The sequence below is a fragment of the Heliangelus exortis genome, chromosome 1, assembly GCF_036169615.1.
Source record: "Heliangelus exortis chromosome 1, bHelExo1.hap1, whole genome shotgun sequence".
Lineage (NCBI taxonomy): Eukaryota > Metazoa > Chordata > Aves > Apodiformes > Trochilidae > Heliangelus > Heliangelus exortis.
In genome coordinates this window covers 116584704-116607703 of record NC_092422.1, presented here as the reverse complement: position 1 = coordinate 116607703, position 23000 = coordinate 116584704, and the positions used below count along the sequence as shown (strand labels likewise).

Sequence of the window (23000 nt, the reverse complement as noted above, 5' to 3'; positions counted from 1 at the left end):
TTACATAACTCTTTGCATCTAACTATAGGTATAATTCTTGTTACTGCAGGTTAGAAATATTATGTAGTCAGGAGGTTTTATGAAGAGGGTCACTTGAAGAGTGAACTGTCAGTTATGTGGCCCTTCCTTAGTGAAAAGTCTTTCTTTGTATCATACAGTGTTACTGTGCAGGGCTGAACTGGATGACCCTGCACCTCTTCCTTGCAAAACATTTCTGAAACTTTTCTCTGCTCATCTGAAATTGCCCAGCAGCCCTGTGGCATCCACAGTAATTTGTGCAGGTGGACTTGCTTGAGAGCTTCCTCCTACCAAGAAAATATACAAGTCCATTAAAGGTGGGGTTTATCTTGCTCACAGCTGTTTGGTGGCAGACAACAAACCTTGCCAGTAAAAGCAGGTGAGGAGAGAAAATGCCAGCACAGCCTCAACTCTTTCAACACATTTTCAAACTATTTAGAGAGCCCAAGTCCTGCCAAGCTACTTAGAACAAGATATGCAGATAATCATTTTCAACTGCATGGCAACGCTTGCCTGCTGTAGGGCATCACACTTTGGCTCACAAAGAAAAGGGAAGAGAGTATCTACATTTAAAGCTCTTTCAAAATTCTAATCCTACTGCTGTATGGGTTGGATCTGTAGTGTTACTGAAAGCACAGACCTGGAAGGAAAAATTCACCTTTTATTTTCTTGCTCGCTCTCTCTCTCATATGTTCAAATACAGTATTTCACTAGGGAGGGAAACAAAAGAAAAACTTAAGGAAAAAATCCCGTGCTGAATCTCTCTATAGGGAGAACACTGGGGGAACTGATGGCACTTGCAAAGAATTTAATTGTAGAATTAATGAAGTTTTGAAGCTCCAGTGGTCATTGTACAAAACTCTTCTTGCATTTGGAGCTGACCTTTCAGGCTAGGATAATTAATGGCTCCAGAAAAGGAGAGAGATTTCTAGGTGAAGGGAATAAAATGCTTTATTATCAAAAACTTCTGAAATTGACCATGTTAACAATGCAAGGATGAAAGCCTATAAAATGCTTATAAGCCATGTGAAATGGTTATAGTTATGCTGAGAGACTTTTCTGAACTGTTTCTTGTATTTTACAACCTTTGAGCTCTCTGGCATGAACATTATACCAGTGCTTGCTATGATTTATAAGGTGGTTTGCATGTTGTTGGGGGGGAGGAACTGAAAGAAAAAAGCTACTGTAATTGTGATTCTTTTGAAAACAATAGATCCTATATTACATTCCTAAGAATTTTTCAAATAAAACATTAACTTCCAAAGATATTTCTTGCTAATCAGAAAAACAAAATAAAACCAATGTAAGAACTTTTAAGGACAGAAAAATCTATTGAGCACTTCTGAGAAGAGGGAGTTCTTATTACTGTAGACTTGAGAAATACTTCAGTTTCCAGAAATCATTTTAGTTCGTCATGTCAGCACAGTCTTTTGCCCACTTTTCTGTCATTCCTAAGTCAAAATTGCTTATCACTTCCTTTCTCTACTCTGAGGTTTTAAGTTATTGTAAGACTTTATTGTAAGAAAAGAAAAAAAGTGGTTTTTTTGCATTAACTGGTTCTGCCTATCTTAATAAGTTACCCTTTTTCAAAACAGGGAGACCAGGGCTGTAAAATGCTTTCTTTAAAAAGAAAAAAATTGCTAAATTTCTGAAAACCATAATTCAAATGTTACTGCCTACATATCACACTTGATTTTTTCTGAGATGGACTACATTACTTTTTTCAGGTAATTGGTTCAGAGGTACGGTATAATCTGGCTGAACTGGGCCACCCAACGAATCTCCTTCTCATTTTTCTGGCAAATGCAGTGACCAGCAAATGGCACCCATGCTATTTGCCATACACTTTAGCTTGTTTGCTAGTTTCAGATAGTAGCTTTAGAAACAACTCTCTGTTCAAAGAAATCACTCTTTAGATTCTTTCCTCACCTTCTCTGTGATCCCCTCCTTTTCACAAGACACTAGGTGTATTTTATTCTCATGTACAGCATACAGTAGTGTTTCTCCTCCTTCCTTTTGTCTCATGAATGAAGTGAGACCATCAAGGACAGAGACTGACTACCTATCTTGCAATGCAGCATGGATGCTACATCTTTGCTGATTAAGACTGACATAATAGCTCTTAGAGCTTGTCCGAGCATGAGCCAACTAACACTGTGCAGGAGATCTCTTCTTCATGAAATAACTGCTTGAACAGGTTTTCTTATGCTTTGAAGTTCACAGATTTTCTCCAGAAGCATTCTTGGCCCCCCCCATCTCCTTCCTACTCAACTGGATAAAGGAAAGCAGACATGGTGCAAGTTGCACTTCATGCTTAGGTGAGAAATTCTTTGTTCTGACATCATCCTGACCTAGCACTTTGAAACTACCTGACACTTCACCCCCCTCGGGTCACCAGAGCATATGGAGTCAGCCTAAAGTCACACATTGCTCTGCACTGGGATTTCTTCAGCAGCTCCTCCATTCCTTGGTGTGTTCATTTACCTAGTTGCATTTCTTTCCTATAGTAATTACCTATATCACTATACTATCTCCTTAATGCCTTGGATTTTCACACAAGGCTGTCTACATAATGGCTCGCTTACATTCCTTAAAGCACTGTCTGGCTACGAACTTGCTTTCCTTGTCACTTTACAGATCTGGCTTAAGACACAGATCATTGTTTTTACTGTAAATCCTGGGTCACTCCTCTTTCAGCCATGTTCTCTTGTTTTAGACAATTATTCAAGGAATACTGAATGTACATAATACTCTTGCAAAAGGTTCCAGAATGGTCCTCCGAAAGTCTGCTTCTGAAATCACTTATTTTTTGCATAGTTTCAAGTCTGGAACAAGCTGTTCTTATTCTCAAGAGATCTTCTTTGTAGCTCCTTGGATAATTGCTTATTCTTTCTTACAAGCTTTAAGCTTAAACCCTCAATATCATAGGCTTACATAATAGTTTGGGTTGGAAGGGACCTTAAAGATCACCTAGTTCCACCCCTCCCTGCCATGTGTAGGAACACTTCCCACCAGACCAGGCTGCCCCATCCATCCTGGCCTTGAACACTTCCAGGGATGGAGCAGCCACAGATTCCCTGGGCGACCTGTGCCAGTGTCTCACCACCCTCACATTAAAGATTTTCTTCCTAGTATCTAATATAAATCTACCTTCTTTCAGCCTAAAACCAATTCCCCTCATCCTATTACTATATGCCCTTGTAAAAAGTCCCTCTCCAGCTTTCTTGAAGGCCACCTTCAGGCACTAGAAAGCTGCTATAATTTCTCCCTGGAGCCTTCTCTTCTCCAGTCTGAACAACCCCCAACTCTCTCAGCTTGTCTTCATAGGAGAGATGTTCCAGCCCACTGATCATCTTCATAGCCCTACTCTGGACTCAATCAAACTGCTCTGTGTCCTTCCTGTGCTGGGGGCTCCAGGACTGGACACAGCACCCTAGGTGATGCCTCATGAGTGAAGTAGAGGGGAAGAATCTCCTCTCTTCACCTGGTGGTCATGCTTCTTTTAATGCAGCCCAGGATATGGCTGGCTTTCTGGGCTGCAAGCGCACCTTTCAGCCTCCTGTTGAGCTTCTCATCCACCAGCATTCCCAAGTTGTTCTCAGGACTGTTCTCAGTCCATTCTCTGCCCAGCCTGTAATTGTGTTTGGGATTGCCCCGACCTAGGTGCAGGATCTTGCACCTGGCCTGACTGAACTTCATGCAGTTTGCATGGGCCCACATCTGAAGCCTGTCAAAGTTCTTCTGGATGGCAACCCTTCCCTCCAGTGTGCAGACCACACCACACAGCTTGGTGTCCTTGGCAAACTTGCTGAGGGTGTGCTCAGTCCTACTGTTCATGTTGCCAACAAAGATATTAGACAGCACCAGCCCCGATAAGGACCCCTGAGGAATGCCACTCCTGAGTGGTCTCCATTTGGACATTGAGCCACTGACTGCATCTCTTCGAGTGCAACCACCCAGCCAATTCCCAATCCACAAAGTGGTCCATCCAGTAAGACCATCTTCATCTTTCTCCAATTTAGAGACAAGTTTATCATGCAGGACAGTCAAATGCTTTGCACAAGTCCAGACAGACTACATCAGTTTCTCTTCCCCTATCTATCAATGCTGTAACCACATCGTAGGAGTCCAAATTTGCCTGGCACAATTTGCCTTTGGTGAAGCCATGTTGGCTGTCACCAAGCACCTTCTTATTTCCATGTGCCTTAGCACAGTTTCCAGAAGGATGTGAGGCTACATAACCTTGTGAGGCACAGAGGTGAGACTGACTGGCCTGGGTCTTCTCTGGCAAACCAAGAGCAACATCATAAGGAGGACTAAGTCCATCCTGACACCTGCTTGGCCAGTGAAGCAAACCTTGGAAATGTCCTTTGTTAAGATTAATTAATTCCAAGGCCAAAATCTAGCATTAGTCCTCTTTTTACTACCTCCTTCCACAGATTACCCAGGGAAAATCAAACTAACTCATTCTAGAGCTAGATCACTCCTTACTCCAAATTTTCTAGAGTTCTGCTTTATTTGTAGCATTACCAGAGAAAAAAATAGATTAAATTTACCAGGACAGCACTAAAAAGAGGCTTTTCAAAAGTGATCTACCTGCTCAGCTATAGGAATAATGCAAAGCAACACAGTGCCCTTCTAAGATGATTGCTAATTGTCTGCTTTAAGCCTCTTTCATGATGTGTGTGAAGGAGGTTGTTGGTGTAACTGGAACTGCTTTGCCAGGTGGTAAGAAAGCTGTCCTTTTAAGTGCTAAATGCTGTTAACTCAAGTACTGTGCACTCCTGTTCTTGACAGCTCCAGTAGCTTATGAGGTGAAAATGTTAAGAGAGGCCCTGCTAAGGCAGAACATTCTGTAGTCACCAAACCTAAGGAGCAAAAGCCTCTGATAGGAGAAGTGAACAGTAACAGTGCCACAGAGTTCAAGCCCCAATCAGGTCAGTAATTTCTTGTTGCACTGAACAGAAAGTTTGTTGAAATCTAACAGTGGCCGAGCCAGTCTGGGTATTTCACAGTGTCAGTACTTTCTGCTTGTCTGAACCAACCAGTCTGGTGTCTACTTCTGTATATCTAAAAGCAACAGCAAAATTTTGCATTTTGGATTTATCATCTTTGCCTGCAAAGGAAATGCTTTGTGATTTAAAAACAGTAAATCACAAAATTTTGCATTTCTGTGGTGGAAAAATTAGTATGAGTTTTGATAGCCCCGTAGCTGGTATAAATTAATGTAGACCAAGTGATCTACACTGATTTAAGAAAGAAAACATGCAGAACTGTCTGTCTGTATTCTGCATTCCATTCATCTTTGGCCACCAGTTTTTCTTTGAAGAGACATAATTGTGTGAGCAACCAGCATTAGGGCATACTTCTTCCACATGATTACATTTTAGACACTCCACTGCAGTTTTTCAGGCCATGAGAAGTATTTTCAACAAACAGAATACAATTGCTGTAATTGGAGTCCAGGTCTGAACGCTTGGGCTAACATTCTGCTGCCTGAGAGAACTGTGCTATGATCCAGATTATACACAGTCATCACTTGAATTTCATGCAAAAAGCACCCGGACTCAAATCGTTTTGATATTACTGTGTCTTCTTCTCTAAAACTATAGTGAATCCATATCCTTAGTTCTTGAACACTTCCCACAGCACTTAAGATTTTCTTTGAAATTTTCCTTCTGGATAACAATCAAATGCAATGCTTCATCTTTTACAAGATGCAATGGAATTTAAATTAGAGACAATACAATTGATTTTTCAGAACAAGATTTCTATTTAAAACTCATTAGTATAAAGTTACTGTCTATATTGAGAGTATTGTTAAATTACACTACAAGAAAAAAGCCATACAGGTAACTTCCAATTAAAAAATATTTCTTCACTAAATCAAGCATAATTAAAAGTTGAAAAGCTTTACAAATGAAAAATCAGTATTTTTCAGAAATACAGCAGCCAGGCAAGAATACACGTGATTAAAAAAAACTCCAAACATAACCTCCAAGAGCATCACAAGAAGCACACTTAAAAGTGCACGTAATTTACAAATATTGTGATTGTAGATGCAAATGAGGTCCTTCTTTCCTTAGTGGTTATTTGCATAAATGGACACCACATCTGCATGAATGGTTGTGATAAATTAAGATATGCAAAACGCTATTAGCATGTTAGCAAATCAGCTGCTGTTGTTAGGGAACAACAGTGATGGGCATTCACCATTCTGATCCCATTTTATGAGTGGGGTTACTTTAATCATGTTTTGCTGCAGGTGTTTTTACAACATGTACTTAAGATGTACATGTTTTAAAATGTACAGAACTTTCAGAACATGAATCCAGATTTGGTTTTTTTAATATTCAGTAGCTTTCTGGTGTAAGCAGAAGGTTTGCCACATGTGCATTATAAAAGCAAGGGAGAAATGAGAACAAGCAAATAGCAGGAGAGAATTTCTAACTTACAATAGGTTCTGATTCAAATACCTGATCTGTAGGAGACAGAAGCAGCTGTTTTCTAGAAACAAGCATGTTTTCTAGGGCTGAAGTAGAAGTATAGATGTGAGGGAGACAGAGTACTGACAAGCTGAGATCCAGAACAATACTGATCAGTGGCCTACAACAGTCTGAGTGTCTGATCCATTCTGTCATTGAAGTTGTCTTACAGAAAATTTTAATTTAGCACAGGAAATGGGAAGAAAGCTTACACGTGTTTTCCTGACTGCATTTCTGAGTAGTTCAAATCTAAAAGGAACTGACATGCTGGTGGATACAGCTCCATACCTGGTGCACCTGTGCCAGCTCCACCTCTAGCCTTGCTGATCTTTTAACATATCCAGACTCAGTGATCATGCACTTAGGCTTCGGAGATTTAATCTTGACATGGGTGACAGAATCTGGAAGGCATGCTTCCAGTTCACACAGTCCTATGAAATACAAATGAGCAATTAAGTGACGGAGTGGTGGGGAGAGAACTTTGAGTTTTCTTAGTATTTTAAGTACATATCTCATACAAATCAAGTCTTAAAAAATGTCTTACCTGCAAAGGTGTTAAGATATAAATTTTCTACCACATAGCGTTGAGAATGTTTGTCTGGGAAATAACCAGTTCTAGACAAAGGAGCATATGTTTGTGATGCAAAGTCAGAATAGTCTCTGATGATATCTCGTCTCTCCAGCTTCCCCATCACATTCTTTCTCTTAGCTATCAGTTTTCTGAGCACTGAAAAGGAAATATAAATGTGAGAACGTTCTTCAAACAAATAGTTCTAAAAAATTGTATCTTTGGAAAATCGCAAGAGCTTTTGCTGCTTAATATAACAACATGACCTGTTTGACCAAAACAAATGCTGGCCATGCATATATATATATATGGTGGATGTAACCTATTTCACTTTGCATAAAGATGGTAGCCCTGTGAAAATTGAAAAGGCTCATCCAAAAACTAAGTCTCATGCTGCTCTCTCCCTGTCTTTCAAACCTACTCAGTGCACAGTCATGCTCAATTTTTTTTATTTTCTCTTCTTTAGCCTTCTGATGATTTTGCCAGTGATCATCCAAGCGCTTGGACCGCAGCTCATTCTGAATCTGCTCTTGCCTCCACAGCAGCTTCTTAAAGACTTCCAGTCGAAGCTCCTGCAACCTGAAAGGACAGGTATGACCTACTGTATTCTGCAGTCTTTTGTTCAATGCTGTCACCATCAAATCCTACATAACAACTGACTACATATTGCATATTGTCTTTAATATTTCATTCTAAAAAGTGAGTATTGTGGTAGCAGTATCTCATCTTAAATTTCACAAAAATATTCTTTCCCAAAATCAGGGGACTTTTACAGAAACAGAAGACTTGTGCCCTTCAGCCAATCCCTTAAACCTTCTTGGTTCTTCTCCACCCAGCCAATACTTAAAAGAAATAGAGTACAATCAGACTCCTACTTTTCTATTTCCTTTTCTCTTAAGGCCCACTCCTTCCTCTCCATATCTTCCATCATTTTTCTCCACTTTGCAATTTGAGAGGGACTGTCCATGGGTGGAAGAGTTGCTTCCCATGCACGTTTTTCCCGAGCACGTTCAATCATCTCCACTTCATCTAGTCCTGCTGGCAGCCCCCGACCTATGTAAGGACAAGAGGCATAAGATCTTCAGGAGAATGGTGAATCCAGCAAATAACCACCACCAACCAATGTTAGATGGGCACAATCCTCTATGTTAAACATGAGCAGAACAGTCAATAGCAGAAGCAAATACTTGTAAGGCCAATAAAATTCTGCAGTATAACAAAAGGTAGGATGTAGAGTTGCTATAGCTTACTTGACATTACAATTACATTAGCACTTTATTCCTCTACTGCAGGCTGCAAAAGAGTAAAAATTTTTCCAGGAGATACCTTCTGAATTGGGCACTTTCTTTGTGTCCATTTCTACTGCAGGTGTGACAATGGGAGATGAGGTTCACAGGTAAGCAGTTTTCATATTGTTTTTTTACTAATGTCTGATTCAGATCAGCTGAAGAACTCCAGGTAAATAGAAAAACTGCTACTAGTTCACACCTGTAAAACTTTTGACCTTTTTATATTGAAAAAGTTCGAAACTTTTTATGAAGTGGCCCCAAAATAGCACTGTTAAGTAGGTAAATGTCATACTGATTTCAGAAATAGAGAAAATAAGTGCCCCAAAAGGAAGACTACAAAGGGCTGCCAAGGCTGGGAATAAACCTGACACTGAGAAAAAAGAATCTCCTGCTGAAGATGGGACATGATTACTATAATTTATCTTGATTTTTCAACTCACCCCAAGTGAGTGTAGCAAGTGTCAGAAGCTCAGGGACTGAGCTACCACGAATTACATATTCAGGGGAATAGGGATCCGTCTGGGTTTCACCATCCCTGTAATCTGTTTGTGTGCCCAAAGTTCGTGACTTGGGACCAAAGACCTTGCTGCCTCTTGTAGTTGAAGGGACATAGGGCTCTGTCCTAAAAAGAGATGCAAGATGGAAGAAAATGTATCACTTTCATTAAAAAAACCCAAAACAAACAACAAACAAACAACAGAAACACAATAGGTAGTCAGATACCCAAATGTACTTTATCTTAGCATTGCTCAAATTGATGTTAACTCCATCATGTTCAGTAAAAGCAGACTGAGGCTACACCAAGCCCTCTGAAGTCTCCCTCCTTAGGTAAGCCATCCAGAAATCTTCTGGTTTCAGCCCTCACAAGTTACTACATGCAAATCTTCCTTATGTACCCATTATGTAGCATTGCTTTTAAGGGGCACAAAAAAGTAACTACTGGTTGAAGGTAAAATGAAATCAGATTGCTTCAATTTAGCTTACAGTTTGTCTTTCCAGCATTTCCTGAACACAAATTCAATTCTGCTGTAAGCATGAGCAGCTGCCAATTACTCTAGTAGGAAATTAATCTTCTTCTGTTCCCTCAAAATTTAATGCTCACTGAAAACCACATTAGATTGCTTCATGGATGCTCTACACCACTGAACAGTATTGCAACTATCACAGAGATTGTCATAAAATATCAGAATATTTTCCGAAAATCTGGCTGTATTGGAGAATCTTCTTTGGGTTGGTATCTCTTCTAGGATTCAGGGACAACTGGCTTTCTGGTTCAGGCCTCATAATCATAACACATTTGACATGCATGTACTTTACCCACAAAGCACTATTTTTACTGCAAAGCACTACTAATGCAGTACTGCAAACAAACTTCTAACCAGTCAGTCACTTGTTTCCTGGGGAATTCTCAATGGTGAGCAAATTCTGCCTTACCTCTGAACAAGTTTTCCCTCTTGGTAACCATCTAAATAGTTACCCAATCTTTTTTTCTGGTTGAGATATAACCCATTACAACAGTATTATTCCATGACTGACTACTTACTTTGCCATTGTGTAAGCACCATATAGTGGAAGCAGCTTACTATAAGTCATGAGAGGTCTGGAGAGAGAGAATGAAGGTATAAGTCAATACCATGAGCTTAAAAGACCATTACAGTTTAGAAAAACTGCAGTTCACTATTTTCTGTGGAGTTACACTGATTTTCCACAGCTCAGATTCTCTACTTGTGTATTTAAGAACTGTGCCTGAATATTAAACAATTCTTTCACATCTAAGCAGCACCAGAGAACATTTCACCAGTAGGAGTGTTATTCTTCTCTCAAAGCAAAAAGTAGAACTTTAATCAATTGTCAAGTAGACAATTGTAGAACTTGACAATAATCAAAACAAGTTGTGTTTGAACATGCTTACCACGTTTTGTGTTTCACTAATTAGTTCACTTTTTTCCTTTTGAGCTTTTGAGGGAGGTTTTTTCCATAACCTCTTGAAATCCTGATATGAATTCCTACCATCAGCCGGTGGGGTAAATGTTTTGGACTTACCTAATTTGCCTGTTTCCTTTTTTTCCCAGTATTTTATAAAGTATTTTGAAAATTATATGGGCTCAATAATGTATTAATAATGCCTTCTTAGGCATTTCTATGGTTTGCATATTGCAGCTGACTATCAATTTCCCTTAGCCTTTAAGAGGATTTATGTACAATTTCAAATGGTAGAAGATTGCATCACTGCTGTTCTCTTTTTGTTGCAGTTAAAGAGCCAAAAATTTTCAACTTATTAAACTTGGCAACTTTTTATATTTAAAGTGGACATATTGGCTAATAGATGTTGACCTTAATAATGAATGTAATTCAAAGTATATATCACTAAGCTGAGAATGTTTGTACACCAGCTATTGATTTGGAACTTGAGTCCATTGCTGACCTGCAGTGTCATTCTGGATGAAGCAGAGCAATCCTGCAGTAGAGAACATTGATTAAAAGGATTCCTTTTTCTCCCTTTCTGCTTGTGCCAGAAACTGGGAATTAAAAGGTTCCTCCATAAAAAGGCAGCTTTCCAGAAGCCTGTAGAACCATGATGGCTTTGTGACTATCTTCTTCCATTGTGTTGGAGGATCTATAGCCCCAAGCTTTCTACAACTACAGAATGTCTGGTCTGTTTGCCTATATGGTAATTCATTACCTGAAAATTACAGCATGATATGAATTTTAAGACTTTATGATTTAAGATTACTATTTTCTACAGCAATGATAAAAGAATCAATAGAAAAGACATAATAAATAAGCCTCTAGTATATATATAGGTGCTCTTTAAAATGCACAAAAGCAAGCTTCTGAACTTTCTTTCAAATCAGTTCATTTCTTACCGTGCAAAATATTTGTAGCGATTCCTTCCACTAATTTCAGGATCTTCATGCACAATTTTAGGTATTAGAAGAGAAGGTTGAAATCTAAAAGCCAAAATACAGGATTCCTTACTATCATTTAAGTACATTCAGAGTTCTTATCTTTCTTTTTTTTGTTTGGTTTTTTTTGGGTTTTTTGTTTTGGTTTGGTTTTTGTTGTTTTGGTGGGGTGGGGGGTTGTTGCTTTTTTTTTTTTTTTAATTTCCTTCTTCCTCTACTTCTCTGGTTGCACAATCAAACATACATGCCACATAGTCTGCAAAATCCCCATACTTATATAAGCAATTGTTTTACTTTTTTCATACTTACACACACAGAAAGACAGTTTGATGCTTTATGTATATTCCCCACCATGTGTGGGCAAGAAACATTCACTTTTTGCCTTTAATAAAACTCACTTATGTGCTTGTCATGAAAAAAATCAGCCACTTGTAAGTGCTTGACCTTGTAAAGCAAACTACTTCTAATGGGAGAGCGGAAGTAAGCTTGTTTCCTTAAGAGTGAAAAACTTTCTGTAACAGAAAGTATGTGTAAAGAAGCATGAGGAACACAAGGGAAGACTACTACTGTCTACCTTTCAAAAATAGCTACAGAGATTTTGAGCAAATGTGGAAAATTTTAGGATCAATAATTTCAATATGAATTTCAATATGAATCCAACAGAGGAGAAAAAATAGGCTGGCAACATGAATTTTGAAAACCTGTGCTGAAACAAGTATATCTTTTGCAAGAACAGTCTTCCTTCTTTATCCTCCTGGTTTGTATTTAAAGTAGGCAGACTATTGAAATTTTTCACTGTGATACCCTGGAGGTTTTTCTTTATTTTAAAACTTCCTAAGACCTCATGAAGGCAGTCACTGAAAGAATGGATATAAATTAGTCCTTTGAAAGCTATGCACCATGAATGCTGTTTGATTTCTTGGCCACTTTATACTCCAGTCTTGGACTGGACAACACAAGAAACAGAACTTCTCATTTTTTAAAAAAGCAGCCTACATCACGCCATTAGGGTAAGTAATTTGCTTAAGATAGATAGACAGACAGACTGATGGATGGCAAGTCCTGAAGGTTATGTTTTCTGTAAGACCATTTTTGGCAACTTGTAAGAATCTCTGCCTCATGGGATTGTGGATGCTAGAGTTGGTTGCTGCTGCCTGATTTTAAATGCAGAGGCATATTTACAGAGATATAGTTAAAAATATGTATAATTGCTCAGGAGCTGGCATCAAAACCCAGGACTGCTTCCTGACATCAGTTGCCATCAAAGACCTCATTTAAGTCCTGTGAAACTCGGGGAGCCACAGTCTGGCTACTCACTAGAGCAAAGCCTATAGAGAGATGCTTCATTAACCTCCCGTGACATACAGTTTTCTGCCAAGATAACTTTAGAGTTATCTTTTCCCAGCCACTTTCAGTCATATAACGTAGCAAAAGAGAGGGGAAGGTTTTCAGATGCAGTGCAGTAACCTGAGATACTTGCTCAGCACTTATCATCCTATTACTGTGAAGCTGTGTTTGTAATTCAAATGACTAATTGAGCTGATGGGGAGTTCCACTGGCTGACTCTCTATGTATCTGACTGTTGATCCACCCTGATGGATTTGTGTTTCATTCAGCACAGGTGAGCACTTATTCTTATGATCTAACTTTATTAGCATAAGCTGTTCATCCTATTATAGTTATAGGCACTATGGGAACCCAGTGAAATAGCTCCTTTTATTCAACTGATCCTGCTTCTTGTATGTCCTTGACTTATATTTGCTGACTTTGCCAAAATAAATGAGCATTTATTCCTGGTAACCTTGCAGAGGCAATGCAAGTACTGAGAAGACAGCTGGGAAATACTCTATCTTCTGTATCAGCAATACTGTCAATCAGTGCAGGTTAAGATAGAGGGTATGTATGTCTCATTTTTTGTTAATTTCAACACTCTTTGCAAATCCATATTGTTGAAATGTAAATACATTTTAAAGCAGAGCAGGCATCAAGTAAGTTCTTGTTACAGAATAATGGGCAAAATACAAGAAGCCGCTGAGACTTCCATGTGCTGGGAACATTTCTAATTGCTGAAAATAAGGTGGGGAAAAAAAAAAAAAAAAAAAAAAAAAGCTCCAAATATCTTATTGTAGAAGTGAGAACAATAGGCTTTTCAAACTGAACAAAACCAGGTAAGAAATTAAAAGCTTGTGGTCTGAAGTTTGTTAATACATCAAAAATCTCTGAAAACAACTATTTAGGCTGATGCTTACAGTCTTGAATACAGCTCCAAAACTTCAAGCAATGGATGGTGTGGCATAACACACAGATTTTTGTAATTTTTTTAGTATTTTCTGAAGCCACAGTGAAAGTTCAGCAAAGAAACACCTGCACTAAAGATGTTGTGCATTGGTTCTGGCCCCATACACCCTTGAATGAGCAGCAAAAGCAACCTCACCATCTGCAACTGCACAGGACTAAAAGGAAACAACACCCACTGAAGTAACACATGAGTCACTGAAGTCTTCATAACTTATCTGATTTATAAGAGACTGAAATAACTCTTTTCTCTCTCCTGGCATTTGCTGCAAAGCAGATAGCACAGGGATGAAGGAATGTGCAACACTCACCCTCTAAGAAACAGATGGGCAACCATACTCCACAACAGCTGCAATTTCTTAATTTCAAGTGAAATATAAGTAGGAGCAAATTGCAGTCAACTCCACTTCAGTGTGCATAAGGTTTTGTTCATTTTGTTTGTGTGTTTGTTTTAAATTATCCAACCAGAGAACACTTACGCAGCAAGCTGATAAAGAGCCGTCAGGCGCTGCTGAGTCCTCTCTCTCCATCTTCTGTCAATAAATGGCACAAGATCTTTGCCCTCCAAGCACAAACTGTACCCCGGGAAATGGATCAAGGTACTAAATATACTTCTGAGCACTGGTGCCTTTACCTAACATTTGTGTGGACACAAAGAAGAGAGGTGGTAAATGTAGCCATTTCAAATAGCATTCAAGAGATCAGAACTACAGTTTCCCATGATTTACAGGACTGCATATTTGAGATGGGGAAAGAAGGCAGCATACATATGCTAATGATGTCAGCTGGTTAGATGTTACTTCTCAACATGTGGAGCATACCAGACTAGCAGCAGATGCACAGATATATCTTCTGGCTGTTTTCCAGTGTCTAAACTTATACTTAAAATCAAAGGGTTACATTCAAGGGCTGTTACATAAAGTAGTTAGCATGCAGTAACTGTGAATGTGCAGCATTATGAACTTCTAGCACATTACCTCATGTAACTCCTGTTCTGTGGGCTCTAGAAGTGAAGCAACATATTCCACTTACAAAGTTATATTATTTTAAACTGAAACAGTTTTAGCATACATTAAAAATATCTCAACGGGAGTTAGAACACAAAAATGATCACATTAAAAATCCACACCCTTCCTTCCCTTCTATGCACTAATTTCCATGGGTAGATATGCCTTAAACGCCTCAATTTTTGGCTGCCAATAAATTTTTGCAATAGTGACTCAAGTATAGCTATATTGGTTTGAGCTTCTGTAAAGCCTGTGAAATCAGATTTGAATTGTGAATCACCCCTTTCATTTCAGCAGGTGCTAACTCAGATGCATATAAGGCAGTGGTGACATTTCAAGTCCACTAACTCACCACAGTGTAAAAAGAGTGTCAGATGATGAAGATCTAGGCAACCTACTATGAGTACTTGATTGCTATGCATGAGACTGCGTTTTTCCTTCCTTTCTCTTGAATGGGAATCCAACACTTGAGTTTGGAAAACCCAATAAACTAGTATTATCACAACCCCCGTCCACCCCATTCTGTGATGCAATAGACTGTATTGTTTTCAAGAGCATGTTATGCTATTGATGATTCATATGCTTAAAACATGTTTTCTGCAAGTCAGAGTCTGTCACCATACCTTTTTGCAACACCTGTGGTGTGACAACATTGGTGACAGTATTCCTGCTCACTTTAGCCTGAAATGTTAACATAGCCATATTGTTGCAAGGATCTCTGTGATGACAGGCAATGTTTCCAGTTCCATGTGTATACCTGTCTTCAGAGGCAGACAGACATTTCTTTCATGTAGATATATATTTTTATAAGGAACAGCCTGAGACAGTGGGGTAAGAGACAATGAAACCATTATTCAAAAAAGTATTCCTTGATTCCACTGTTGGAAAGCTGCTCAGCAAATTCCTCCTTGCTGTACAGCAGTGGAGCTTCAGAGTTCAGAATAACTGTTCTGCAGGCTTGGTCAAGTGCATAGCTTCAGGAGGACCCTCTGTTTAAAATCCAATAATTCACTGTGCAGTTTAACCAAGTCTGTTTTCTTTTGGCACTCTACCTTTATGTAGCCTGTCTAAAGGTGTGACTGCAGCTCCCACAGAACTGCTGATTTTAAACTACCTAGGGTGAATACAGACAGCAATACAGGAGAGCAATTGCAGTAGGGAGCTAAGCCTGGGATAGCTAGCTAAGGGCTTAGCTTGGAAGCTAAATTGTTCTAACCTATTATGAACACTCAGGATGGGTTTTCAGTCTTTACAGGCTTAGTCTTTCCAGTCTTTACTTAGCTGCAGCTGTCTAGTTAGTTTTAAACTACATATGCTACCTTGAGCTGTAGTGTAAGTATATCCCACCAGGACAGGGCCTGTGTAAAGTAACACATTTTAACTGCTCTGCTTTAACAACAGCACAACAGTTGTTCAGTTCTTGTATTAGATCTCAGTAACATAAACAAGTTGCTGTTAACACCATTTGGAAACATTCTATTAAAGATAGTGATACACAATTTAGGAAATTACCTGTGAATGCCATGAAAACTGGAGATGCCTGGGCTGGTGCTACAGTCACCCTAGGCCAGAGATCATGGCTACTCCCCGTGTTAAATGATGTTTTAAATAAAACTACTTCTTTTGCTTTGCATATTAAGGGAGCTGCTTAGAACTGAGACAGAATTTCTACTCACATATATGCATATACTCAGAAATGTAAGGTGCACATATGACCTATCTTTGGCCAACACCTACCACTTTACCACGGAGAAGTTGAACACAGCCATTTGACTTTGAATGGTCCTTCTTACTTGATAGTGTGTATAGAAGGTCTGGAAGATAAGTGGAACTAGTTACATACTTGAGGAATCAGCACAAAACATCAGACTCCACTTCCCTCTTCAGAAGTCTGTCTGTTTATAGGAGACTATAAAACAAACTAAGAAAGGAGAAAACCTGAAATATATCTCCGTACTGAAAAACTCCACCATCAGACAAATCCTCGAGCACAGATCCTATGAGGAGAGGCTGAGGGAGCTGGGGCTGTTCAGCCTGGAGAAGAGGAGGCTCAGAGGAGACCTCATCACTCTCTACAACTACCTGAAAGGAGGGGGTAGCCAGGGGGGGGTTGGTCTCTTCTCCCAGGTAACCCTCAGCAAGACAAGAGGGAATGGTCCCAAGTTGTGCCGGGGGATATTTAGGTTGGACATTAGAAAGAATTTCTTTACTGAGAGGGTGATCAGGCATTGGAATGGGCTGCCCAGGGAAGTGGTGGATTCTCCATCCCTGGAGATATTTAAAAAGAGACTGGATGTGGCACTCAGTGCCATGGTCTGGTAACTGCAGCATTAGTGGATCAAGTGTTGGACTTGATGATCTCTGAGGTCCCTTCGAACCCAGCCAATTCTATGATTCTAAATGAGCCTCAAGGCTGAAATACTACAGCTCTGTGGACCACGCACTTGACTGAAGAAAAATCTTTCTTTCTTTCTTTCTTTGGAAGCACTGACAACCCAAACAGAAAATAAAGACAGAAAAAATAAAGCACAATTGCAGTCAGTGGAAATACCATACTGTACATGCTGCTTCCCCCTGGGATATAGATCTTGTGCTGGCTTTCCTACAGCCTGCAAATGTACCAGACTCCCAAGCGTCCCCTCCTTACTCATCACTCTTACTGCCGCCAACCCTAAAGCCGTACCCCTCTGTGGCTCTGTTCTGCTCCTTGGGCGACACCCAAGGCCCCAAACCTGGGGCACCTTGGGCTCCAAACCTGTTTTCCCTGCCTAGCCCGTTGCCAGTCCCTCAGTGGAACTCCTTCGGCCAGCTCAAGGGCTGCGCCTCGCCTTGCGCTGCCACTGCGGAGCGAGCCGCGTGTGTGTGTGTGTGGTGGGGGAGGATGGGGAAGGCCTTTCACCCTCCTGCCGCCGGGAGAGACCTAGGGATAGGCGACAGGCCTGCTCGGGCAGCCCAGCCGCTTCATGACCGCCTCCCCGCCCCGGGACCGACCGGCCCCGCTGGACGCGGCCTTTCACCCCGCAGAAGCTACGGGGCCTCGCCGCAGCCATCCCCCGGCCCCGCAGACAGCAGGCGGGGAAGGAGGTGCAGGGAGGACGCTGGCCCTGCCGGTCGGGGGCGGTACCGTAGAGGCAGTCGAAGGTCCCGCCGGTAGCCATTTGGCCGCGGCAGCGGTCTCCGAGGGGCGAGGTCTCCACCGCTCCGGTCACCGTGCGGCTCATGGCGCCGCCGGCTGCCGTTCCCATGGCGACCGCCGGAGCGCGGAGGGGGCCGGGCCGTGGCGCAACGCCTCTTTGCGGTGGGACCTTCCCTCCGAGCGCCGAAATCTCTTTTCTGCGGGGGTTTCGGAGGCTGCTGGGCCTTTCGCGGGGAGAGAGCCGGGCCTCGTCATTTCACACCCCCCTGTGCCGCTCCCGAGGCTGTGCCGCCGTTCCCTCCAAATCCCTGTGTCCAGGGGTGTCCTTTCCAGTCATCCCGGAAAGCCCTGAGGCCTGTGAGGCGGCGAGGCTCGCCCACCTCCCGCTTGTTCCATCGCAGGCGGGCCGGGCCGGAGCCCCCGGGACAGCGGCGGTGGTGCGGGTGAGAAGGTGAGGTGGCGGGGAAGGACGCCCAACGCGCTCCCGCTTCGGCGTGAAAGACGGGGACAGCAGCAAGTGCTGCTCCGTAGTTGTCGCCGCCTCTGGGGATTGTTTGGGGGGCGGCAAGGTAGCCCCGGGGCCAGCTTCGTTCCCTTCCCCGCTGGTGACCTTTTCGCCCAGCGAGGAGCCACCGAGAGCCCGTGTCATGGGCTGCGCAGTGAGAGAGGGGTAGGGTGGCCTGTCTGTGCCTTGGTGACGGCGGGGAACCATCGACTGGGGAGGAGAGGACCCAGGTGGTTTTGCTTTTGAACAGCTCTGGCTCAGGCTGTTTGGTTTGATGCCCTTCAGTTCCCCCGCATCCTCACGTAGTGCTTAAGAAAATTGGTTTAGCAGTTAGAGCTGGGGACTGGATTAATCAAGCCTGGATATTCTTGATCCTGGCTCTGTTTATTACTGCTTTGGACTTCTACTGCTGTTACGTGATGGAAACACTCTTGGGATCTACCTACAAGGGAGGCCTCAGGTAGCTGCAAAGCATTACAAATAAATACTACACTCTTCATGAGATGCATTGCTGTTTTTGTAAGGAGGCCTTCATCTTCTATGAAGAGCAAAGTTAGACACATTTTTGGGCTGTTACATAGGAAGGACCAATGCTTTTGTCAGCCTGATGAGATTTGGAGGCAATACTGCCAAGACTTTTGGTATAGGAGACCAGTTTTTCGGTATAAAACCCAGCAGAACTGCAGATGGGCTTCTCTCTGCCTGTAATTTTGAAGCAGGTCTGGTTGTTTGTTTTAGTTATTTCAAATCTTGAAGTGGGTCCCTTGTGTTAGTTATTTCACGTATAAAACCGTAAAGCAAAGAATTATTCACAGTTTGCCATGTCTGACATAAAATTTTGGCTCCTTTGGCTCAGGAGCAACATTGTGTTTCCAGATTCCTTGACTCTGCTAATTTTCACGTAGACATTTTAATTCAGTTTGGATACTGGCTTATTTTCTCAAAGACCCATCACTTGTTCGACAACTTCTTTCTTAGGTTAGTTGATCAAAATGGCCTAATTGAAGACTCAGATGTGGGTCTGAACTAAAAAATGCTGCCACAGCTTAGTTGCTGACTGACATCTGTAGTATACTGTTTTCCCCAATGGACTGATCCATTCCCTAAGGATACTCAGCAGGCTACAATGGCCCTCATTTTACTAAAGAGTTTTACAAAATGATACTTTTATAATTACTGGCAAGGGCTGTGAAGGTCAATTGTTAATAGAGTTGCCCAACATTTCTCATTATCATGTTCAGTTTTCCTTTTTTTATATCATTTCATTCAAACTTCATAATTTCCATTGTGAAGTCTTCCATGCTGAACATCTGCCTTGAGGTAATGAGGTGTGTTACCTGTATTATAGCCAAAAAATGACTCATCACATCCACCCTTTCACATTTTTACACTTTAAGGTTTTCAGAGATGCCTGAATATAGGTGGTCTGTACTTCTGTTTTTCTGATGAGGCAAGGAGCTGGATAGAAACTAGATGGAGAAAGAACAACGGAATAATTATCTGAGTTCTTGACAGAGTACAGCAAAATCCCAGAATGTAGTTTAACAGATGAGTACTTTCAAGTTGTGGAAGATCAAAGAGGAACGGTCTTGTTATTAACTTTAACTGCATTAAAGTGGACTAAATTTAAGATGTTGGCACCTTCTTTGTTCATCATGAGCTGCCTGTCCCTACTGCTGTAAATTTTCCAGAGCAAGACTGAGCTGGGGTGCTGTCTATCTGAGGATTTTTTTTTTTTACTGCCAGTTGGCTCTAAGGGGACACCAGGTGCTCAGATATATGGGTAAACTGTTTGCTCCTTCACTGAGTTACTGTACAGTGACTGAGTGAACTAAATTTGTGCCAATGCTTAGCATGTTGCAAAATTGTAGTGAAGTGCACTGGTTCAGCTGCCCGTGAAAGAGGCTGAGCCAAATGCATTTTTACCTCACATTAACCTTGAGATAAGACAGTGTAATTTGCTGCAAAATGAATTACTGCTACTCTACTGATGGGTTTGTTATGCTGTGATGACTTGCTGATGTGTCTGTAAAATACAGACAAAGAGAAGTGGAAAATTTAGACAAGGGTGGCTTTAGGCTTCAATTGAGAACAGAATTGTAGCTGCACAAAGAGAAGGTGGGTTGGATGTGAAATTTTAGATTTACAGGAAAAACTTGTCTCACAGAGCAAAGAAAAGTTAGTAGGGGAGTAGGGCGGTAAAGAGCCAGAGTGCAGGGGGAGAAGGGAGAGACAGGGTGAGCAGCCAGCAGAGCCGAGCTGGAGTAGTCAGGAGAGGGAAACCGAGATGAGGAGCTGAGGAAGTGGTGAAGGGTGTGGAGAGGCGGGGCTAGAGGGGAGAAAGCAAGAAAGTTAAACTAAACAGATGAGTTTCTCTACTCTGTCCTCCCTCTGTCCTCCAAAGCCTGGGGGGGAACTGGGTTTCTTGAATGTAACCTTTCCTCTGCAATCCCCCAGGATCTGTGAATTCCCTGACAAGATATCATCCATCTGGCTTTAAGCTCAATTATGTAGATGGTCCTCTCCTGCACTCTGTTAGCAGTTGTTGAATGGCAGCACTGTTGCGGTATTGGGTGCTTGTGATAATTCGTGGCCGCTTTTTCTAGTAATGTAAAGAATCTAAGTTAAAGGCAACAAGTTATAAGCATTAAAAGCACTGTTGAGCCTTTGATGGCAGGAAATGCCGAAACTGAAGCAATCCATTTAAAATGAGTATCCGTTAGAGTGTCATTTCTTATTCTTGCCACAGGATGTCCCAGTTTCTCCATGTATGGTCCATTACCTGGGTGGCGCTAGTTCAGGACTTCTGTTAAATGTGAAATGCCATACAATGAATTTGACCCTCGGACCCATCCAAGGTAAACCCTAATCCCTATGCCATGTCCAGTCTCCCCAGGGTTTAAACTGTCTATAATAAACATCTCTTTCCAGATGTGTGATTCAGAAGGAGCAGGAAAGCAGCAGCACAAGACTGCAGACAATGTGGTTGCTAGGTTTCTAATCCAGGAGAAGGGGGCCTTCCTCCCAGCCCATCAGAAGTGACCGTGAAGGAGAGTGAGGAAAAGGGGATGAGGAGGAAGACATGATGAGTGTTCCCAGCAGGATGCGGTGGTAAATCTTAAAACAATGAGAGAATTCAGGTGCTGTGAAATATAATGTTTTGTGAAGCTAGACCTTGTCTCTTGGCTGGCTTTTGGCTATAGTAAGGCATTATATCCACTGAAGAATATCTTCCTTGTAACTGGTGATATCTTTTGTAAAAATAGCCTTGTAGTAGTGATTATGGTAAATGGAGCTTTGCCGATGTCATCTTTGATATTTTTGTGCTGTTTTTACTTGGAGCTCTCCTAAGAGGGGCATCTTGAGATACAGCTACTGAAATGGAAAAACAGATGAAAGTCTTTGTAAGACCTACTCTGTCTTGCTTTTCTTTTCTTGGCATGACTGTTGGCACATTTCCTGTACCTAAAGCAAACTACAGATGAGGGTAGCCTAAAAAGTCAATTCAAAGAAAGTGAATTAGTAGTATTTTGTGATCTGTTAAAGGATTCACGTCAAAGCCTGCTGAAACCATGTAATGGCTTTCATTAGCATAAAAAAAAAAAAAAAAAAAAAAAAAAGAAAAAGCTGAATTAAGAAAATTTTCAGCCCATGGTTCAGAGAAGTTAAATTTGTGACAACACCCCAAATTTACCAGTACTTCAGGCATCCTCTGAAGGACATTAATATACTCAGTTTCACTTGGATTGGATGAGCTTTGGTTGAGCTTCTCAGTGAGCAGTGATGACATTCCCACAACATCCATCTTTCTAAATCGGAGATACAGATTTGATGGATAGACTGTTTGGTGTATGAGGAATTGATTGGATGGTTGTATCCAGAGGGTAGTTCGTCAATGTTTCAATGTCCAGATGGAGATCAGTGATGAGTGGTGTCCTTCAGGGGTCCATACTGGGACCAATAGTCTTTAATATCATCACCAGTGACATAGACAGCAATACCCACTGACTGAGAAAAGGGATTTGAAGTGCAGGGAGGGAAGGAAGGCAAGAAGCATCTTTAACTTGAAGGAACTTGAGGAGGGATGTGAGATGTTTCAGGGAGTGGAAGGAGTTCCAGCCACCATCTTCTGGTTCTGGTGGTATCCATTTCTGTCTCTGCTAAGCTGAGAAACAGCAGTTCTTAAAAAAAAAATTCCTAAAAAACATTTGAAGCCTGTTAATAGTTTGTGTGGGATAGATGTGAATTGCTCTATTTTATTCAGCCAAGCCTAAGGAGAGGCCCTACTGCAGCACTGGTCTCCCTAACACTTGACTAATGGTGCCCATTCAGCCTGCAGAGATGTAGGGAGGATGCTGCCACCAGAAATTACCATCCTGCCCGGTCCAATTGATCACACTTCCCAACTCTGCTCTCTCCCTGACTAGACAGGGAGCTGGCATGACTAGGAGGGGTGGTAAATCTCTTAAGAATGTTAAGGGCTGTACAGAGAAGTCTATCTCCTTGAGCCAAGGAGATCTCTCTACCCAGAAGCTCAGGAGTTCAGTAGTTAGATTTTTACTGGCTGCTTGATGGATGGGCTGTACTGAAGCCTGCGGTAGCTCAGGGTGGTTTAACAGTTCAGCAGACAGGGAGACACATAGTATGTATTTATCTGACTTGTCAAAAGCTATGAAATGGAGTACCTTGCTGACCTCTGCAACATTTCTGCTCTCCTTGCTCTTTCTCCTATTGTTCTTGAAGGTGCCTGGTCAAATCTGGCTTCTAACTAGTTGGGAAAATATTTCCAGC

General features: G+C 41.5%; 1 protein-coding gene across 1 annotated transcript in view; it reads right to left on the bottom strand.

Annotated features, from left to right (window-relative positions):
* Positions 1 to 18225, bottom strand: part of CFAP91 (cilia and flagella associated protein 91) — a 32724-nt gene extending 14499 nt beyond the window's left edge. The window contains exons 1-10 of the mRNA XM_071760479.1: positions 17693 to 18225; positions 16306 to 16382; positions 14041 to 14195; positions 11228 to 11311; positions 9904 to 9960; positions 8801 to 8982; positions 7947 to 8124; positions 7493 to 7650; positions 7048 to 7230; positions 6792 to 6934 (exon numbers count right to left, since the gene is read on the bottom strand). Coding sequence (XP_071616580.1) covers positions 6792 to 6934; positions 7048 to 7230; positions 7493 to 7650; positions 7947 to 8124; positions 8801 to 8982; positions 9904 to 9960; positions 11228 to 11311; positions 14041 to 14195; positions 16306 to 16382; positions 17693 to 17813 — 1338 coding nt within the window. The 5' untranslated portion in view covers positions 17814 to 18225. The remainder of the gene's footprint in view (positions 1 to 6791; positions 6935 to 7047; positions 7231 to 7492; positions 7651 to 7946; positions 8125 to 8800; positions 8983 to 9903; positions 9961 to 11227; positions 11312 to 14040; positions 14196 to 16305; positions 16383 to 17692) is intronic.
* Between the last annotated feature and the right edge of the window lie 4775 nt (positions 18226 to 23000).